Here is a 17,616-nt window from a genome sequence, read left to right as displayed (position 1 = left end):
GCTAAATAGGACTCTCCCGGAAAATTCGCCCTCGAAAGGAACAAAAGTAAAAAAAAAAAAAAAAAGGAAAAAATTCTCTCAATAACTCACTTTCAATAAATATCTTTGGCGATTCTTCTCCCTTCCCACTGCGTGCCTCTTCCCGATATCCCGTCCACAGACCACCATGGCGGACGCCTTCAAAGCCCGAACGCTAAAACGGAAGAATGTTAAAGGTCTCGCACTTAATGCCGCAGCATCGAAACTGGGATCAAAACCGTCCGATGGGGACGCACAAATCCCCGGAGCGATTGGGAATACTGACAGCAACCGCACGGACACCCTTGAGATCGGATTGGAGTTTCAACTGGATCTGCGGAGTGAAGACCTAATGGTCCTGAAGGAGCTTGGGGCTGGCAATGGAGGAACAGTTAGCAAAGTGATGCATGCCTCCACAAAAGTAATCATGGCTAGAAAAGTACGTCCTTTCTCGCCCACTGCCGTAGACTTGTTCCTCAGAGCTAATCCGCGATTCTTGCTGTCCTAGATCATCCGGGTTGATGCTAAAGAGAAGGTCAGAAAGCAAATATTGAGGGAGCTGCAAGTCGGCCGTCACTGTGACTCTCCTTATATCGTTACGTTCTATGGTGCGTTCACAAACGAGGCTCGGGATATTGTGCTGTGTATGGAGTACATGGATGGTGGGTATGTTGAAAACCGGTTATGCGTTGCACACCTATTCATTTGTTTGGGGCCTGACATCTCTATCACAGTTCTCTCGATCGCATTTCGAAAGATTTTGGACCTGTTCGGGTTGATGTTCTAGGAAAGATCGCGGAGTCAATCTTCGCCGGCCTTGTCTATCTATACGAAGCACACCGTATCATGCATAGAGACATTAAGCCATCTAATGTTCTCGTTAATTCTAGAGGACATATTAAACTCTGCGACTTTGGCGTTGCAACGGAAACTGTCAACTCTGTGGCGGACACATTCGTTGGCACTTCGACCTACATGGCCCCTGAGCGGATTCAGGGGGAGGCCTACTCCGTGCGATCCGACGTATGGAGCGCCGGACTAACGATTATGGAACTAGCAGTTGGTCGTTTCCCATTTGACTCGTCAGATACAGCTGCTGGAGACAGGGCTAGTGCTGGCCCGATGGGCATTCTGGACTTGTTACAACAGATAGTCCATGAGCCCGCCCCAAAGCTTCCAAAAAGCGATGCCTTCCCCGCGATTCTAGACGAATTTGTTGCTAAATGTTTGCTTAAGAAACCAGGAGAACGGCCAACTCCACGTGAACTTTTTGTAAGATCTCTATGCACCATTTATCCACTTTCGCATGGCTAACCTCGTCAACGCAAGGACCACGATGCTTTCATCCAAGCTGCCAAGAGAACTCCAGTTAACCTCCGAGAATGGGCCATTAGCATGATGGACAGGCACAATAGAAAGTCCTACCTGGCGCCACCAGCCCCTCGAGCGATCAACCGGGACGGGTCAAGAGACTCCATATCTGAGTCGAGATCTCAACAGCAGCCGGATCCTCATTCCCACCCAACTCCTACCTCTGGGGAAATTCCCTTGAATTACTCGCATGAACCATATATTCAACGCGACGAACAAACACCTCGCGCAAGCAACCCCTCTCCAACTCTCGGCCTCGAGCACCTCAATATCAACAACCATAGCCAACCCCAAGTAAATGGCCAGGCTGGGTGGCCTAGAAGATCTCCATATACGCCTGGTCATCATTCCAATACCAATTCACCTCAGGCGTTCACGTCGCCACGGGCTGCTCCGTCACCTCGTCACCCATCGCCTAGAAATCCCCCACAGTCCGCCGGCCTGCCACTACGGACTGGCCCTCCATCCAATGGGCAAATGCCTCCTCCTCCACCAGCCTCTAGTGGGCTAGGTTCGTGGTCACGGAGTCAGGGTAATCGGGCTTGAACTGGCATTGAATATTTGAGTTATCGTACAGTTTCCAAGTATACGTGATTGTCAAGAGCTCTCTTCTCCGATATGTTGTTATCTCAGTTCTAATCTCGTACCGTCTACAAGCTTATGTTCCTTTCAGTCTAGCGTCTGTTTATGGATGGCTTTCACCGTCTCTCTTTTATCTCTTTATCTCCATTTTTATATGCATATCAAGGCGTTGCACCGCATTGATAACGTTTCTTGCGATTTTCACAGCTTTCGAACTGTTTTTGGAATGTATTTTTCGACTATCTTGAATAACTATGTGCTTGCGATCTGATTGAATTGTCGCCTCTTTTCTTTCTCCCCCCCGTTTTCTCCGCTTCCCTAGAGAAAATATGATCGATCCCACGACCAACACTTCGGTTTATTCTGCACAGGAATTGGTTTCGCGGTGCTGAGAAAATGGGATGAATTTGGCTCATTACTTTGGCCTCTACCATTCCGGGCCGACGATGTTATATTTTGGGACCCGTACTCTCTCCTTTTGACCTTTCATATAAATTTGGGTATTGGGACTAAGGAGGCGATTAGTAGCTAATATCGTAATGGTTTTGATAGAGTGTGTATCAAGGCCATGCCACACTTGAACATTGGGAATCCTAGGATCATGGCTTGAACGCCTTATATTTAGCAAGGGAATTAGGTTACCGTATTCTTTGGATCGGGATAGGTGCTAATCTTTCCCCCTGCCCTCCATCCCTCCCAAAAAAAAAAATAAAAATTAAAAATTAAAAGTTAAAAATAAAAATAAAAATAAAAATAAAAAATGAAACGGTAAGCACCAAAAGGATGCAACTTATCTCAGACTCAGTAGACGACGACTTTGCGAATACGGGGACTCTTAATGCCGATGACGATATGACGCAACGTTCATGAACTTGGGCGGAAACTGCAACACGAGCTTCATATATTATAAGAGCAGCGCGCTCCAAGAAGTGCTTTCCTTCCTTTTGCCCCTCAGTCCAGGAGGCAGTAATGTGAGAATATACATCAGTCGTGGGAACAAATATACGCATTGCTTACGATGATTAAACTACGTCCCGAGATAGACGAAGAAAATACCCGATATGTGAATGGCGGCGCTCCCCCGCAGCCGTTTCTGGTGATGCTCCCGCCAAAAGAGTCTTTGCCGACCATCCGAACCGAACGGCTTTGTCTCCGGCCGGTAACACTTGATGATGCACAGGCAGTTTGGGATGCAAGGTCGAAAAAGTCGGAGTGGCTGTACGTTGCTACCTGTCGTCGCCCTTGAGGGATCGATGTTTAATCAAACTCGTTAACTAATTTTTCTGGGGTCAATTTAGTTCGCCGTATACGTCCAGTGACGAGATGTACCAGTGGCTGAATAGAAAGACGTTCACGGAACCTGCAGCTGCGGTAGGACTCATGTTTCAATTTGTGATAGTGCTGGGACAGAATCCTGCGGGGAAAGTGATTGGATGTCTGGGCATGAACACCGTGTATCCAGTGCCGAATATTGGATATTGGGTGGGCGAGGAATATTGGGGGATGGGGTACATGTCAGAGGCGCTGGCTGGCCTCATGGCTATGTGGTGGACATTCCCGAGGCGCAAACGGGTGTCTGACGAGGAGGAGAGGAGGGAGGGATGGGATGGTAAGGAGAGGGTGTTTGCAACTGTGAATAAGAGGAACCTGCCAAGTCTCAGGGTGCTGGAAAAGAACGGGTTTCGGGTGTATCTCGATAAGACAATGGCCGATGGGGAGGTGCTGTGCTGCGCAGCGGCGGAGCGACCGGAGTTGTCATGCGACATGGAGCAAAGCTATACGGGGAAGAAAGGTTATTCCGTTTCCGCCGGGCTTTTAAGTTGAACCGAATCGGATAAATTAGTCAGAAATTACCCCCTTAGTTAAGGTATTTACCGCCTTGTGGCCTCCACCTACGATCAACAGTATGCAGCTTGTGCCGAAGGCAGTGTAAAAAGCTCTTGATCTGGGGTGTTTTCTCAGATATCTGCTTGTTTGCGAAGAGTATGTGGACCGACGTCAAGCAGATCGCATTCCTGCTGCTTGGACGGGCTTTCCTTAGAGCAAGGGCTGGCCAGCATTTCTTTAAAAACCGAGACGTTGTATCAAGCAAACAGTGCAAACACTTTCACGTGGGGGGCCGGGGAGCCTCGGTCAGTATGATGGACTACTTACTTCTACAAGGAGCAGCTCCGCCTCTTCCCAGCAAAGTGATATATAAGAAGCAGCATATCACATTAACTATCTCCATCAGTGTGTATGGTACTATCCCATAACCATTGATTATTCTTGACAAAAACACCTGTTATTCATCTACAGTTTTTATGAGACTCTAAATACGGAGTACTAACAGCTCCGTTGCGCGTTGCTGATCTCACGACGAATTACCCACTGCTCTTCTCCAACATCTCCACCCCAATCAGTTCATCATGGGTGCTGTTGATATTCCAGAGCTCCGGTTCACGCCTGTGGATGAGATCCCAGAACGTGTTAGGCGCCTCCGGACGACTTTCTTTCAGCAGAAGACCAGACCAATTGATTTTAGAATCTTGCAGCTCCGGAAACTATATTGGGCGTATGTGTTATACTCTTCCTTGGAGTTTTGCGTTCTTCAGGCTTGTGATCTAGTGCTAATTCTGGCCTTATCTTACTGCAGGATCAAGGACCGTGAACATGCAATTAAAGAGGCGCTTCACCGCGACTTGAGAAAAGCCGAATACGAATCGTACCTGACAGAAATCACTATGTTGGAAAATGATATCATCTTCTGCACCAAGAATTTACCGAAATGGGCTAAGGACGAGAAAGCGCCCGATATCGATCTGACTTATTCGCTGATGAAGCCCACAATCAGAAAGGACCCGTTGGGATGTGTGCTGATTATTGGGTTCGTAAAACCTCGAAATATGGCCACATACGGTATAACCCAGTTTTTGAAGTTAACAAATGGTTCCTAGAGCATTCAATTTCCCGTTTCTACTTACCCTTGGTCCCGTCATCGGTGCTATCGCTGCTGGAAACACGGTTATGATTAAGCCCAGTGAAACTGCGGCCAACTCTGCCGCTGTAATTCAGGATATCATCGAAGCTACCTTCGATCCATCTTTTGTATGCATGACTCAAGGAGGAGTTGAAGAGACAAAGACCTTGCTCTCACAGAAGTGGGATAAGATCTGCTTCACTGGCAGCAGCAAAGTGGGTCGTATTGTCGCCCAAGCAGCCGCTCCCAATCTTACGCCTGTTCTCCTGGAACTCGGCGGCCGTAACCCTGCTTTCATCACCAAGAACGCGGACCTTAGGCTGGCTGCACGACGTCTTCTGTGGGGCAAAACATTAAATGCTGGTCAAGTCTGTACGTCGCAGAACTACATTCTCGCTGACAAGGAGGTCGTGCCGAGACTCGTCGATGAGTTTGCGAAGGCTTTGAAGGAATACTATCCACAGGGTCTTAAGGCGTCTCCAGACTATTCTCGGATGATCAACGAGGCCGCATTCCATCGTGTCAAAGCCATGATTGATAACAGCAAAGGCAAGATATTGCTTGGAGGTACAATGGATGAAGCGGAGAAATTCATCGAGCCGACTGTAGTCCAGGTTGACTCTGTCGAGGATTCTCTGCTAACTGAAGAAAGCTTCGGCCCAATCATTCCCATTCTACCAGTTGAAAACTTGGATGAGGCCATTAAAATCGCAAATGAAATCGACAGTACTCCGTTGGGTCTCTATCCCTTTGGAACTAAGCAAGAGGTTGGAAAAGGTACGTTTGGACGTTTCAATCCCCGTGAAGCTTCACATAGTTAAGGATAGTCTAACACAAACTCATTAGTACTTACCGCTGTTCGCTCTGGGGGAGCTTCCATAAATGACGCGTTCATGCACATTAGCGTTCCAACATTGCCATTCGGCGGAGTTGGCGAGAGCGGAACTGGCTGCTATCATGGCCGCAGCAGTTTTGAGGCATTCGTCCACCGTCGTTCGATCACCACTACTCCAGGTTGGGTGGAACGCGTCTTGGCTATTCGCTATCCGCCATATTCTGGCAAGCTTAGCAAGTTCTTGGGGGCTGGAGCCATGAGACCAAATTTTGACCGCAATGGCCGGGAGAAGCGTGGCATGTTAGGCTGGTTGGTTTGGATGGTTACCTTGGGTGGTGGAGCAACTAAGTCTGGTGCTGCGAGAAGTACCGCAGCTGCTCTCGGTTAGTACATCAACTTTTCCTTTCTTCTTTCTCCTGAAGAGCATGCCCTAGTGCAAACCCCCCTGTTTTCTGATTTTTACATCCATTTGCATTCTTTTTGCCAACATATCCTGGATTATCGCAGATAAAATGCCGGCAGATAAAGCACTGTGATACCTTCTGGTCGATATCTGCGTTCTTTTCTTGTCTTGTATATTTCTTTTGTTAAAACCTATACCCCTTGTCAAGCTTTTTGATATTCAGCGGCTCCATTTTGGGCTGCCTTTGTTGGATACTATCCCCTTCATCTCTTCTCGCTACGGCTGAATACTAATTCTTTCCCTTTTAATTACTGATTTTTAAATTTCATTTCACTTTTCTCCGAACATTGAACACCCAATTTATCTAATTTATCATTATCTAATGATGAAAACAGTTGCATATGGTCTTCAGCAATATGCCAAGCGAGCGTCAAAGCTCTGAATTGATGTATTATCATATTGCATCGCGACAACTAGAACGAGGACTCGAGACAGAGATACCTAGTGGAACTGGCCATCATTTTTGTATAAATTCTCTTTGAATCCTGTTTGCCCTTTTGGGATATTCTATCAGAGGATCTTTACTCGGCATTCGCACACGTGATCTATTTGTTTTCACAGTATATTGTATTGATAACCTTAGTGAACATTTTAGTCGTGGGTGGTTGAAAAATGATATTCATTTCCCTGTTTGTTTTTAAAACCACATTTGTCAACGTTGTTTTAATTCCCAATGCAGGTTATTAGTATCTATGATATCCAAGCCACAGCCTCTTAAATGCTGGATTCTCTAAATCTCAGCCTAGCATGCCCTTCAGAATCATCATCAGCACCTTCTCTCTACTCCCTTCCGGCTGACACAGATATATTTCACCCCCTTGTACGGCTTCACGCCTTCTCCCAACCCTCGGCTGCGTCGCGGGTCAACGACCAATCCATCTACACGGATCCCGCTCGGAAGCCATCCGCGCACGGAAAACGAGATAGATACAGAATTCGGCATGAGAAGGGCGTTAGGGTGGGGCTTATCGGTTTTTGACGCAGCCGATTTATTGCGACTCGAAGAAGGCGAGTAGAGTCCCTGGGATTTAGCTTGGGACATGAGCATGTCCTCGTCATAGTAGCCTTGGAGGGGGTTGATCCGGGATATCTGGGAAGAAGTTGGGGTGCCGTCGTCGTTCTCATCGTATTCCTCCTTGTTGTCAGCGTTTTCTGTATCGAGAGGCCCGACTACCGTACATCGCAGGACGGCCGTGCCGGAGATGCTTCCCGCATCTCTAGTGGTGGTGGGGACGCGCCATTCTAAAAATTCGTTGCCGGGCATGAAAGTCGCGTCTCCTCGGCTGGCTTGGATATCAGTGATGTACCTGACGGAAGGTGGTATTGGCACGGTCACAACCACGTCATCTAAAGTCGGGGACGACGACGTGCTACTAGCGCCAATATTTCCAAGGAAAGAGGGTGTTGAGGTTCCCGAACCGCGGTTGGACCCGCCGCCGCCCCGTGATGAAGCGTTTGTACCTGGAAAGTAGGTATTCAGAGTGAGTCGGATCTCGAAATCTAACCCATTGGGTCCAAGAGACTTTTGCAACGAGGCTGTTGCTGGAAGGAAAAGTTTCTCCATATGAGTTGGCGGCTCGTCCAGGTCAGGGTCTACAGGGAGTAGATTGACCTCATAGCCTGCGAGAATGAATCGTCCATCTGGCGGTACGAAACTGAGGTCTCCAGGTCTCTCGCGCCATCGAGCTAATCGCACGCAGGGATGGAAGACAGGTAGCTCAAGCTTATGTGCCAAACTCTTTTGTCCTCCAGGTGCGGTTAGAGAGAGCAAGAGGTTGGGGACGCCGGAGATTTTGGAATTAAAGGCGATGGTGCCGTTCGCTATGGCGGAAATGGCACGGCCTGATGGAGCAATTATAACATGGAGAGATTCAATGATATCAACGTATAATTCATTTGAAGTGTGACGGACGCCCTGGCGACGCCAGGGGATCGCGGGGCCCGTGGCTGCAGAACCGCTAGCTGCGGGCATGGTTGTTAACGAGGTTTTGAGCGTGTTCGAAGGTCCAAGGGACGGGGATGCACTGGATCGATAACAGCCCTGGTTAGCCATCGTATATAACGCGAATTCGGAGAATAATGCCATGTATCACCCTGGTAATCCCACTCCGCTCAGGAACTTGTTCATCCACCCAGGAACTTCAACTACCTCCTGTAATGCGTTTGGCTCCGTACTGCACACCACACCCGCGTCGCACATCTCACTCAATAACTGTCCCACTACATCGTAGTTACTTTGAATTTTGGTTGCCAGCAACGGTGCTCCGACGAAGTCTTCGAGGACATCGACGACGCGGTGGAGGAATTCGAGGACTTGGAGGGGTTCTGTTTCGGTGCTGCTGGGTACGAGAAAGAGAAGATTCGCGTGGACTATTGAGAACACAGAGACGGGAGGGCTAGCACTAGGAAGGTATATCACGGACGGTCGCGGAACGGAATGCTCGAGGTAGAGTGGGAGGAGAGCTCTGGCGGAGGGCGGGCGGGATCGGTAGATGTGCTCGAGAATGGGTGTGCTACATTGCAGCTATGAGCTTGGTGCGATTGTTGCTTCTTTGGCTCGACTTACTTGAGATCATCGTAGATGTATAGCGCTTCTATCGTATTGCTCATCTTTGCGAGTGCATGTTGTTGCTCCGCCGAAGACTTGTTGGTGTGATTGCGAGAAATGCCTTCGTTATCGACCGTTTCGTCTGAGGTCATCGCAGGCTCGCCCCGTTTGATTGGTCGGAGAGCTTCTTCCTACATACGCCCTCATTCTGCGATCCACCGAAGAACAGAATCTACTTTTCGCGCACCTAGGAACCGGTAAGCTCCCTTACCTGTGAGGTAGCTTGGAAACTGTATGAACTGATTGTTTTGTTTTGTTTTAGAGTACTCCCTACCAGTGAATCCTCGAAAAGTCGACAAATTCGGCTCGTCGCAACTTACCCAGGCGGGCCGAGATGGGCCGCATCAATGATGCTCCATGGGACATAAACCCCAAAGACATCGAAAATATGGTTAATAAGGATAAATATGAAGATGATTGTTTGGCCTGTCGTCTCATGGGTGAGTTGCTTGTCAAAATTCCGACGAAATCGGACCTAGGTCTACAAAACTAAGGCAGATTTTGGGAAATAGGCAGTGCAGCATTTGCCGGCCTTGGTGGTTATAGTTATGTTACGGGAATGAGAAATCTACGACAGCAAGAAGCGGCTATTTTGAAGAGCGGTTCGAAGTATAGGATGGGCTCGAGGCGGCTTGGAGTGGTGTCGATATCGGCGACTCTTGTGGGACTTGGAATTTGGCGATTTATGAATTAAGACTGGAATTCTCGATATCCTCCCTGAAGCGAAAGTCAATTTCTCCATATAGAGAGTCTGGCGTTCAAATTTTTGAAGGGCGGTGTTGGCAGGAACCATGGGTATCATGTTGGAAAGCTATCTACAGCGACATCTTATATGCACATCGACAAAAAAAAAGTATAATATTACCAAAAAAAAAAGGACAATGGGGGAACTCCGCAGAATGCTTTAAGCGTATAGATCATCAGTGGCAACCAATATAGCAATGCTTCTCATCTATCATGAAAACAAATCGCAATGCTTGCCTATATGAACCGGCCCCGCTTGCCTCCCCCAAAGACATCCTTTCCATTCCCTATGTTTGAAATATCGAAGAAGTCGCCAAAGTGGAATTTTCGTTTCGATCCGATGGTCGCCGCCGGATCTCTCGTCGATGAGCGGCCATTGTGTCGGGAGTTGCTTCGGTGAGGGGTACGAGGCCCGCGAGGAAGGACCTCGAGCCGGACGGAAGGGGAGGTTATGTGTGGAGGGCTGACTTGGGAATCGGCCTGCGTCGGGGCAGAACCGTCAGACGTCCGCATATCAACGTCCTCTTGCGGCGGAGCAGGGAATTGTGGACCGGCAGTGAAGGTGAAGAGCGGAGGGCGAGCGAAAGTGGCGGATTCGTTTGTGGACGATGTCTGGGGTTGGATTGTAGGTTCAGGTCGGGGTGGAGACGCGGATCTGGATTGTCGATTTGCGCGAGCAGCGTCAGCGGTGTCTTTCCGCACGGTGTTGGGCGAAGTGCTTCGGTTTCTCTTCTCGCAATCCACTCGTTCATCGTCACTGTCATTTGCAGCGGCCCCTGTGCCATCTATCCTGTCTGCTATCCAGCTGCGAACCTTGTTGGCTTCGCCGTCGCCGAGGCCAATTCCTTCTCGATCTAGAAAGGCTCGAAGGTCTTCGAGGGCATCCTGATAGCCGAGGTGTCGTGACTGTGTTTGGTCGGCAACAGCGCTCTTGTAGAGGTTTGTGACAGAGAGGGCGGCGGTTTTGAAAGCTTGAAGTAGCACTTCGGGGGGTTGTGATGATGATGATGATGAAGGTAAGGAACTGTTGAGGGACCGCATAGAATCCATGATGGGCTGGCTGGCACCAAAGGCCAGCGGTTCAGCTCCCGTCGAGGTCTTCCTTCGAATGCAAGTCTGTGTTTACGCCCGGTAGAGTTGAAGGGCTGATGTTGCTGGGCGTGAAGAAAAATGGAAAGGAAAAGTGGGGGGTTCCCAAGTCTGGACGTCGACAGGATTTTGACTAAAAAGCAAGGACAGACACGGCCCAGGGTACTCTCTGAAGTGCTGAAGCGAACGACAGACAGCGGCGAGATCGCAGAGAGCGGACCAAAGCGCAGAACGTCAGACAATGCTGGCTGACAACTGACGGCAATCCTGCGCTGTCACTCGCCTTTGGCCGACGAGTCAGCCTGCTGGCTGACTTGGCTTGGTCATGTACGGAGTAATGCTGCTGTAAGTTACGTTACCACCTGCCGCCGTTTCCGCAGGAACGGGCGTGTTTTGCCGTTACAGGCACCGTATGCTTAGTCATATCCGGAGAAATGATGTTCCACATACAGATCCACTTCGGCGGCGGGGCTTAGTCAGGTAACTGTGGCCAATCAGCGCGTAGGATTTGCCCGCTCAAGCTTACATGAGCTAATTTAGTCGGTCTTCCCGGCGCGGTGCGTTTTGCTTCACTTCGACCAGGAAGGGAATCCAGCACAACTTCTCTCCCCAACCTTTCGCCATCTCGCTTCCTCGTCAACCCTCCCATGCTCCTCCACCCACCACGCGCTGCTGCAACCAAGACCAGTCTGGCTTTGCACGCTGAACCTGCTCCTGCAATCCTTGGCTCTACTCGGGTCCCCGGCACTCATCTTTACGCGTTTTCTTCGGTCTCCGGCGGATAGGCCCAGTTCCGCCGCGCGGCTTTTCACGCCAGGATGGCCCCGTCACCCAACGTTGAGATCCCCTCGGAGGTGGACGCACCCATGGTCGATGTCAACGGAGAACCGGCCACAGATGCGGCAGAAGATCGCGCCGATCAGACCATGACGGTATGTTTGTTCCCCATACGATTGTATACCCAATCTCGCTTTTTCTCGTGATGCGCTCCTGTTCATGTCTCTCTGGGCAAATTCTGACGCTTAATCGTGCAGGATTACCAAGATACGCCTGATTACACGGTAAGGATATCTTCTCTCCGCTTGGGAGTGCGTTGCTCTCCCTTGAAGCGACAGACGACCTAATATTCTTTAGGATTCGGACACTCACCCAAATACAACTGCCAGCAGCGTTGCCGGTGATTTGGCGCCGATTGATGGTCGAAAACGTAGATCAGAGGCTTTTCAACTCCGCAAGTCAGTCCTGGGCAAGAAGCATGGACGTCTTGACGAATCTAAGGCAAGTTGCGGGGCGCGACTAAGCCTTGAAGTCGAATAGAGCATTCTAACCTTTTTCTACGTACAGGAAGACGATTCCATTCGAAGGTTTCGGTACCTGCTTGGGCTCACCGACTTATTTCGCCACTTCATAGACACGAACCCAAATCCGCGAATTAAGGAGATTATGGCCGAGATCGACCGCCAAAATGAGCAGGAAACAGAAAAGAAGAAAAGTTCGACCCGTAAAGGTGGCGCCAGCGGCGAACGTCGTCGGAGAACCGAACAAGAAGAAGATGCGGAACTTTTGAAAGATGAAAAACAAGGTGGGCCTGCGGAGACGGTCTTTCGGGAGTCTCCCTCGTTCATCAAAGGTGGTGAGATGCGGGATTACCAGATTGCTGGTCTGAACTGGCTTATCTCGTTGCATGAGAACGGTATATCAGGAATTCTAGCGGACGAAATGGGTCTCGGCAAAACATTGCAGACAATCTCCTTCTTAGGTTACTTACGGCACATTTGTGGCATAACTGGCCCCCACCTGATCACAGTTCCTAAATCAACCCTGGATAACTGGAACCGCGAGTTTTCAAAATGGACGCCGGAAGTGAATGTGCTTGTCCTTCAAGGAGCCAAGGAAGAGCGTCATCAGCTTATCAACGACCGCCTCATCGATGAAAAGTTCGACGTATGCATCACTAGCTATGAAATGGTCCTTCGCGAGAAGTCCCATCTCAAAAAGTTCGCATGGGAGTATATCATCGTCGACGAGGCTCATCGTATTAAGAACGAAGAGTCGTCTCTTGCTCAAATTATCCGCCTATTTAACTCCCGAAACCGACTGCTGATCACCGGTACCCCGCTGCAAAACAATTTGCATGAACTCTGGGCTTTGCTCAACTTCTTACTACCCGACGTTTTTGGCGATTCAGAAGCGTTTGACCAATGGTTCTCCAATCAAGAAGCCGACCAAGACACTGTGGTTCAGCAACTTCATCGAGTTTTGCGGCCATTCTTGTTGCGACGAGTCAAGAGTGATGTCGAGAAGAGCTTACTTCCTAAGAAGGAGGTTAACCTCTACATTGGCATGTCAGAAATGCAGGTCAAATGGTACCAGAAAATTCTCGAGAAGGATATCGATGCGGTAAATGGCGCACAGGGCAAGCGAGAATCGAAAACTCGACTCTTAAACATTGTGATGCAGCTTCGTAAATGCTGTAATCACCCGTATCTTTTCGAAGGTGCGGAACCGGGACCGCCTTATACCACCGATGAACATTTGGTCGACAACGCCGGAAAAATGGTTATTCTTGATAAACTTTTGAAACGGTTAAAAAACCAGGGCAGCAGAGTTTTGATATTTTCCCAGATGAGTCGCGTACTCGATATCTTGGAGGATTACTGCGTTTTTAGAGAGCACGCATACTGCCGGATAGACGGTTCAACTGCTCACGAAGACCGCATCGCGGCAATCGACGACTACAATCGGCCGGAATCCGATAAGTTCATATTCCTACTAACAACAAGAGCCGGTGGCTTGGGAATCAACCTTACTTCTGCCGACATCGTCATCCTCTACGATAGCGACTGGAACCCGCAAGCTGATCTACAGGCCATGGACAGAGCCCATCGTATCGGTCAAACAAAACAAGTCGTTGTTTTCAGGTTTGTTACCGAAAATGCTATTGAAGAAAAGGTATTGGAGCGAGCAGCCCAAAAGCTGAGATTGGACCAACTTGTCATTCAGCAAGGCCGGGCCCAGCAACAAACCAAAAACGCGGCTTCGAAGGATGAACTTCTTAGTATGATCCAGCACGGTGCCGCAAGCGTCTTCAACAGTTCGGGAGGTACTGGAACCCTAGCCGGAGGGAAAGATATTTCGGAAGATGATATTGACCGGATACTGAAGAAGGGTGAAGAAAGAACAGCTGAACTGAACAAGAAATATGAAAAACTCGGTATCGACGATTTGCAGAAGTTTACTTCCGATAATGCGTACGAATGGAATGGAGAAGATTTCACCAATCGCAAGAAGGACATTGGCCTCAATTGGATCAACCCAGCGAAACGTGAACGAAAGGAACAATCCTATTCTATCGATAACTACTATCGGCAAACAATACCTACTGGAGGACGGACAGCCGACCCAAAGCCCAAGGTTCCCAAAGCTCCAAAGCAGATTGCCGTCCACGATTGGCAATTTTTCCCACCCAAACTTCGGGAACTCCAGGATAAAGAGACCGCGTATTTCCACAAGGAGATCGGATACAAAGCTGTTCTTCCAGAAGGCACAGAGGAGGACTTGAGCGACAGAGAAGCAGAGCGTGAACTTGAGCAGCAAGAAATTGACAATGCAAACCCTCTCACGGAAGAAGAAAAGGCTGAAAAGGAAAGGCTCTCAGAGCAAGGGTTTGCGACTTGGAACCGTCGTGATTTCCAACAGTTCGTCAATGGATCCGCCAAGTTTGGCAGGACGGATTACGAAGGCATTGCAACTGAGGTTGACAGTAAGATCCCTGAGGAAATCAAGGAATATGCCAAAGTTTTCTGGAAGCGGTACACGGAGCTCCAGGATTATCCCAAATACTTGCGCTCCATTGAGCAAGGTGAAGAAAAACTGCGCAAAATGAACCACCAGCGCAAGCTACTTCGCAAGAAGATGGAGCGATATCGCGTGCCTCTCCAACAACTCAAGATCAACTACAACGTGTCGACTACGAACAAAAAGGTATACACCGAAGAAGAGGATCGATTTTTGCTCGTCATGCTTGATAAACACGGTGTTGACGGCGAAGGCTTGCATGAGAAGATCCGGGAAGAAATAAGAGAAAGCCCTCTTTTCCGATTCGATTGGTTCTTCTTGAGCCGCACTCCAGTCGAAATCAGCCGAAGATGTACAACTCTGTTGAATACTGTGGCTAAAGAATTCGAGGCGGATGGAAATGTACCCAATGGCCATGCCGGTAAGGGAAGAGGACGAGACCGGGACGATGATATGGAAAATGGCGAGGTAAATGGCCCAGCAAAGAAAAGGTCAAAGAACGGGGCGGTGGTAAGTCCAAATGAGCCTCCTTCCCTTCTGCAAGTCCTGATAACTAATGCATCTCTCTGATGTAGAACAAGAAACTCAAAGCAGTTAAATCAGCCGGTGGAAGCAAGGCCACCTCAACTGCAACCTCTAGAGCAGCAAGCGTTTCTTCCACTGTAGTCACCACCAAATCAAAAGGTAGAAAAAAATAGACCTTGACATAGGCTTTGGTTCAGGTTGTTGAAGGCGTCAAAGGTTATTTTGCTCTTGATTCGGATAGGTGCAGGTCTTGAGTTACAGACATTCAAGGCGTTATTTCATTTTCAATTTTCTTTTTGTTTGTTTATTCATTTTTTGTTATTTGATATTGAATACAAACCGGAAGTGTCATTCATTGGGAGGAGCCTCTTTACCTTCTAGGGCCATCTTTGACATTATATACAATGACTTGGCGCTCTATGGCGTCTGCACAAGAAGTATTAGGAGTAGTGGCCTGTATATATATACTGATATTGGATGCCTCAGAAACGAGACCGTTTTCAATAGCCGATTGCCGTCCTACAAGGGGGCGGGGTCGGATCTGATGGAGGTGACTACCCGTGCTACTCTCCGGGTGTACATAAAACCTTTCATGTCACGCAACCTGTTAGAAGCCGGTTGGACTTCTTATCCCTCCTAGCATTTCTCGTTGTGTTCCTCTCTTTCTTTCCTTAAGCCAACAGCACTCGCTTGGTGGGCATCTAGCCATCATATTTACAGGTAATACATTCTGCAACTCCAGTATAGTCCACAGGAATGAAGATAAGAAAGAAATAAAATAGGTCGATATCGCTTCAAAAACGCCCTCTATGAATTGTACCACAGTGTTGTTTAAAGAGTCATCAAGACAAAGTACAAAGAGGCTCAATATGCATGTATCCTGAAACGCCATGGAAATGACTAGATAAAATTGCCCCACATTCTCGCAAAGGGAATAGACAGATGTCATTCAAAAGATACGTTCCTCATCGGCATCCCTTTTCTCCCGTGGTGTAAATTTGACATCGTTTGCTTCCTCTTGGATACAGGAATCTTGTCTCACTGGTCCAGGGATCGGGAGAAAAGAACTTGTCTCATTTGCTCGACTGCGTACGCCTGATCCGCGCATGAATGCTTGGCATAGGATCCCAGAAGCAACGGCAACATTTAAACTATCCACCTCATCCACAATATGTTTTCGTGGACAATCAACCACCACGGATGCATCGGCTTTAGACTTCAGCTCTTTGGATAGACCATCTCCCTCGTTCCCGAGCATTAGGACACATGGATAGTTTTGGAGTTCGTTTGGTAGATTTTTGGATGAAACGATATTTTTATTCTTGCTGTCGGGCGCGACTGATGCGGGAGGTTCGGCAGCGAAGAAACGCCAGCCATTGCGGCGCGAGGCATCTATAAAGGAAACGGTATCGTGAATGGAGATTAGAGGTATGTGTTCGGCGGCACCGGAGGAGGATTTCATAACCACGGGGGATAATGGGGCTGAGTTACGCGAGGAGAATGCGACAGCGTCAGCACCGAAGTAGTACGCACTTCTAAGAATGGCACCTAGATTGTGCGGATCCACAATTCCATCAAGGAGAAGAGTGAAAGGGTATCGTGGGTTATGTTGGGTACGATGATCGTCGTAGGAGTTTTGCCGTAATGAAGTAAGCGGAATGAGACCGCTTGTGCCATTGACCGCGGCCTCTTCTTTTGACTGCGGCGCTACCTTGACATTAAAATTTGTCACTGGCAATGAAGCCACCTGCTCATAGCTTAGTGCAGGGAGTTTTGGCAGTGGAGACACTTCCGCAACAATTCCTTGATGATTTACCTCCTTGCAGACCCGGGAGAGGGCTTGCGACCATTCAGAAGAAACAATCTTCACTTTAGCGCCTGCTGTAACTGCCAGTTTTTGTAGGCTGTTGAGTCCGGACCCGGAGAGTTGATTCGTAGGCCTTTCGCAGAGGTACAAGGCATAGATCTTGCGCCGGCCAGCGCGTATAGCCGACCTAACTGGATGAAAGCCGTATATAAACTCGGAGACAGCAGACATATACGGGATAGCTGGAGGAGGGACGCGTGAAACCTTGGTGAATAATGATACCTGCTTGTTGAGCACGTCCTCGTCCGTCCCGTTGGGCCCCTTCTTGGGACTCCTTTTCTGCGAGGCCTGGCGCCTCAAATCATAGCTCCCCCGTCCCCGTGTAGAATTTCCCCGTGATTCCCGCCGTTGGGGCTTTCTTCTCCGTTCCTCTTGCTGCGGCACTGGTTTGGACCGGGACCAAGTCCTGTCTTCAGGTGAGGAATCGACATAGCGGCCCCTGCGGATTCCATTGGAGATCGCCGAATTTAGAGAAAGGAGACGAACGCCATTGCGCACAGTGAGCGGGGTTCTCTTAATGAACCCTTGAGCGGCCCTGGACAAACATCGGCATTTCAACAGCGAGCTCATTGTCCAGCGGCGTCAGACAAGGGAATGGTCTGCAACGGTCATCTCGCCGTCCTTTGACCGCGCAAAAAGAAAGACTTTTGAAACCTTATGGAATCCCAACTATTCATCACGTGGTAATGCTTACTAAGCCTAGTTATCGATAATGGTCACTAGTCCAGATTTGGACATGGCGTGGAACTTTATTGCT

The 17,616-nt window shown here is 48.9% G+C and overlaps 8 protein-coding genes across 8 annotated transcripts; 5 read left to right on the top strand and 3 right to left on the bottom strand.

The window, feature by feature from the left end:
- Positions 1-65: 65 nt before the first annotated feature.
- On the top strand, positions 66-2,389 carry CIMG_00541 (STE/STE7/MEK1 protein kinase). The gene is made up of 4 exons (XM_001246769.2): positions 66-457; positions 527-684; positions 753-1,290; positions 1,348-2,389. Exons 1-4 carry the CDS (start codon positions 167-169, stop codon positions 1,933-1,935), a joined length of 1,575 nt encoding a protein of 524 aa, XP_001246770.1. The 5' UTR covers positions 66-166; the 3' UTR covers positions 1,936-2,389.
- Positions 2,390-2,868: 479 nt separating this feature from the next.
- CIMG_00542 (N-acetyltransferase) lies at positions 2,869-3,795 on the top strand (the record flags this gene model as incomplete). The annotated part of the gene is made up of 2 exons (XM_001246770.2): positions 2,869-3,189; positions 3,270-3,795. The coding sequence occupies exons 1-2, from the start codon at positions 2,990-2,992 to the stop codon at positions 3,793-3,795; spliced, it is 726 nt and encodes a 241-aa protein (XP_001246771.1). The 5' UTR covers positions 2,869-2,989.
- A 344-nt stretch (positions 3,796-4,139) lies between these two features.
- Positions 4,140-8,134, top strand: CIMG_00543 (aldehyde dehydrogenase). Its single transcript, XM_001246771.2, has 5 exons — positions 4,140-4,525; positions 4,607-4,837; positions 4,908-5,707; positions 5,777-6,148; positions 6,564-8,134. Exons 1-5 carry the CDS (start codon positions 4,380-4,382, stop codon positions 6,608-6,610), a joined length of 1,596 nt encoding a protein of 531 aa, XP_001246772.1. The 5' UTR covers positions 4,140-4,379; the 3' UTR covers positions 6,611-8,134.
- CIMG_00544 (AP-3 adaptor complex subunit mu) lies at positions 6,832-8,928 on the bottom strand (the record flags this gene model as incomplete). Its single annotated transcript, XM_001246772.2, has 3 exons — positions 6,832-8,252; positions 8,322-8,741; positions 8,795-8,928. 3 exons carry the CDS (start codon positions 8,926-8,928, stop codon positions 6,995-6,997), a joined length of 1,812 nt encoding a protein of 603 aa, XP_001246773.2. The 3' UTR covers positions 6,832-6,994.
- A 242-nt stretch (positions 8,929-9,170) lies between these two features.
- CIMG_10571 (uncharacterized protein) lies at positions 9,171-9,699 on the top strand (the record flags this gene model as incomplete). The annotated part of the gene is made up of 2 exons (XM_012358819.1): positions 9,171-9,276; positions 9,349-9,699. The coding sequence occupies 2 exons, from the start codon at positions 9,171-9,173 to the stop codon at positions 9,528-9,530; spliced, it is 288 nt and encodes a 95-aa protein (XP_012214242.1). The 3' UTR covers positions 9,531-9,699.
- On the bottom strand, positions 9,616-10,884 carry CIMG_00545 (uncharacterized protein). The gene has a single exon (XM_001246773.2). It carries the CDS (start codon positions 10,628-10,630, stop codon positions 9,818-9,820), a length of 813 nt encoding a protein of 270 aa, XP_001246774.1. The 5' UTR covers positions 10,631-10,884; the 3' UTR covers positions 9,616-9,817.
- A 375-nt stretch (positions 10,885-11,259) lies between these two features.
- CIMG_00546 (chromatin remodelling complex ATPase chain ISW1) lies at positions 11,260-15,593 on the top strand. The gene is made up of 5 exons (XM_001246774.2): positions 11,260-11,601; positions 11,704-11,730; positions 11,804-11,947; positions 12,014-14,977; positions 15,043-15,593. Exons 1-5 carry the CDS (start codon positions 11,488-11,490, stop codon positions 15,163-15,165), a joined length of 3,372 nt encoding a protein of 1,123 aa, XP_001246775.2. The 5' UTR covers positions 11,260-11,487; the 3' UTR covers positions 15,166-15,593.
- CIMG_00547 (RNA methyltransferase, TrmH family, group 3) lies at positions 15,368-17,457 on the bottom strand. Its single transcript, XM_001246775.2, has one exon. It carries the CDS (start codon positions 17,427-17,429, stop codon positions 15,942-15,944), a length of 1,488 nt encoding a protein of 495 aa, XP_001246776.1. The 5' UTR covers positions 17,430-17,457; the 3' UTR covers positions 15,368-15,941.
- Positions 17,458-17,616: the final 159 nt, after the last annotated feature.

This window comes from Coccidioides immitis (assembly GCF_000149335.2).
Source record: "Coccidioides immitis RS genomic scaffold supercont3.1, whole genome shotgun sequence".
Taxonomy (NCBI): domain Eukaryota; kingdom Fungi; phylum Ascomycota; class Eurotiomycetes; order Onygenales; family Onygenaceae; genus Coccidioides; species Coccidioides immitis.
Note: the sequence above shows the minus strand (reverse complement) of the source record. Positions and strands in the feature narration are given on the sequence as shown.

Excerpts from the sequence above, each read along its gene's own strand:
- CIMG_00545 (XM_001246773.2), bottom strand. The coding sequence starts at position 10,630 with ATGGATTCTATGCGGTCCCTCAACAGTTCCTTACCTTCATCATCATCA.
- CIMG_00547 (XM_001246775.2), bottom strand. The coding sequence starts at position 17,429 with ATGAGCTCGCTGTTGAAATGCCGATGTTTGTCCAGGGCCGCTCAAGGG.
- CIMG_00546 (XM_001246774.2), top strand. The coding sequence starts at position 11,488 with ATGGCCCCGTCACCCAACGTTGAGATCCCCTCGGAGGTGGACGCACCC. Across the intron at positions 11,731-11,803 it reads AAGATACGCCTGATTACACG|GATTCGGACACTCACCCAAA; the intron begins GTAAGGATATCT and ends AATATTCTTTAG. Across the intron at positions 11,948-12,013 it reads GACGTCTTGACGAATCTAAG|GAAGACGATTCCATTCGAAG; the intron begins GCAAGTTGCGGG and ends TTCTACGTACAG.
- CIMG_00541 (XM_001246769.2), top strand. The coding sequence starts at position 167 with ATGGCGGACGCCTTCAAAGCCCGAACGCTAAAACGGAAGAATGTTAAA. Across the intron at positions 458-526 it reads AAGTAATCATGGCTAGAAAA|ATCATCCGGGTTGATGCTAA; the intron begins GTACGTCCTTTC and ends TTGCTGTCCTAG. Across the intron at positions 685-752 it reads ATGGAGTACATGGATGGTGG|TTCTCTCGATCGCATTTCGA; the intron begins GTATGTTGAAAA and ends TCTCTATCACAG.
- CIMG_00543 (XM_001246771.2), top strand. The coding sequence starts at position 4,380 with ATGGGTGCTGTTGATATTCCAGAGCTCCGGTTCACGCCTGTGGATGAG. Across the intron at positions 4,838-4,907 it reads GGATGTGTGCTGATTATTGG|AGCATTCAATTTCCCGTTTC; the intron begins GTTCGTAAAACC and ends AATGGTTCCTAG. Across the intron at positions 6,149-6,563 it reads AAGTACCGCAGCTGCTCTCG|TTGCATATGGTCTTCAGCAA; the intron begins GTTAGTACATCA and ends TGATGAAAACAG.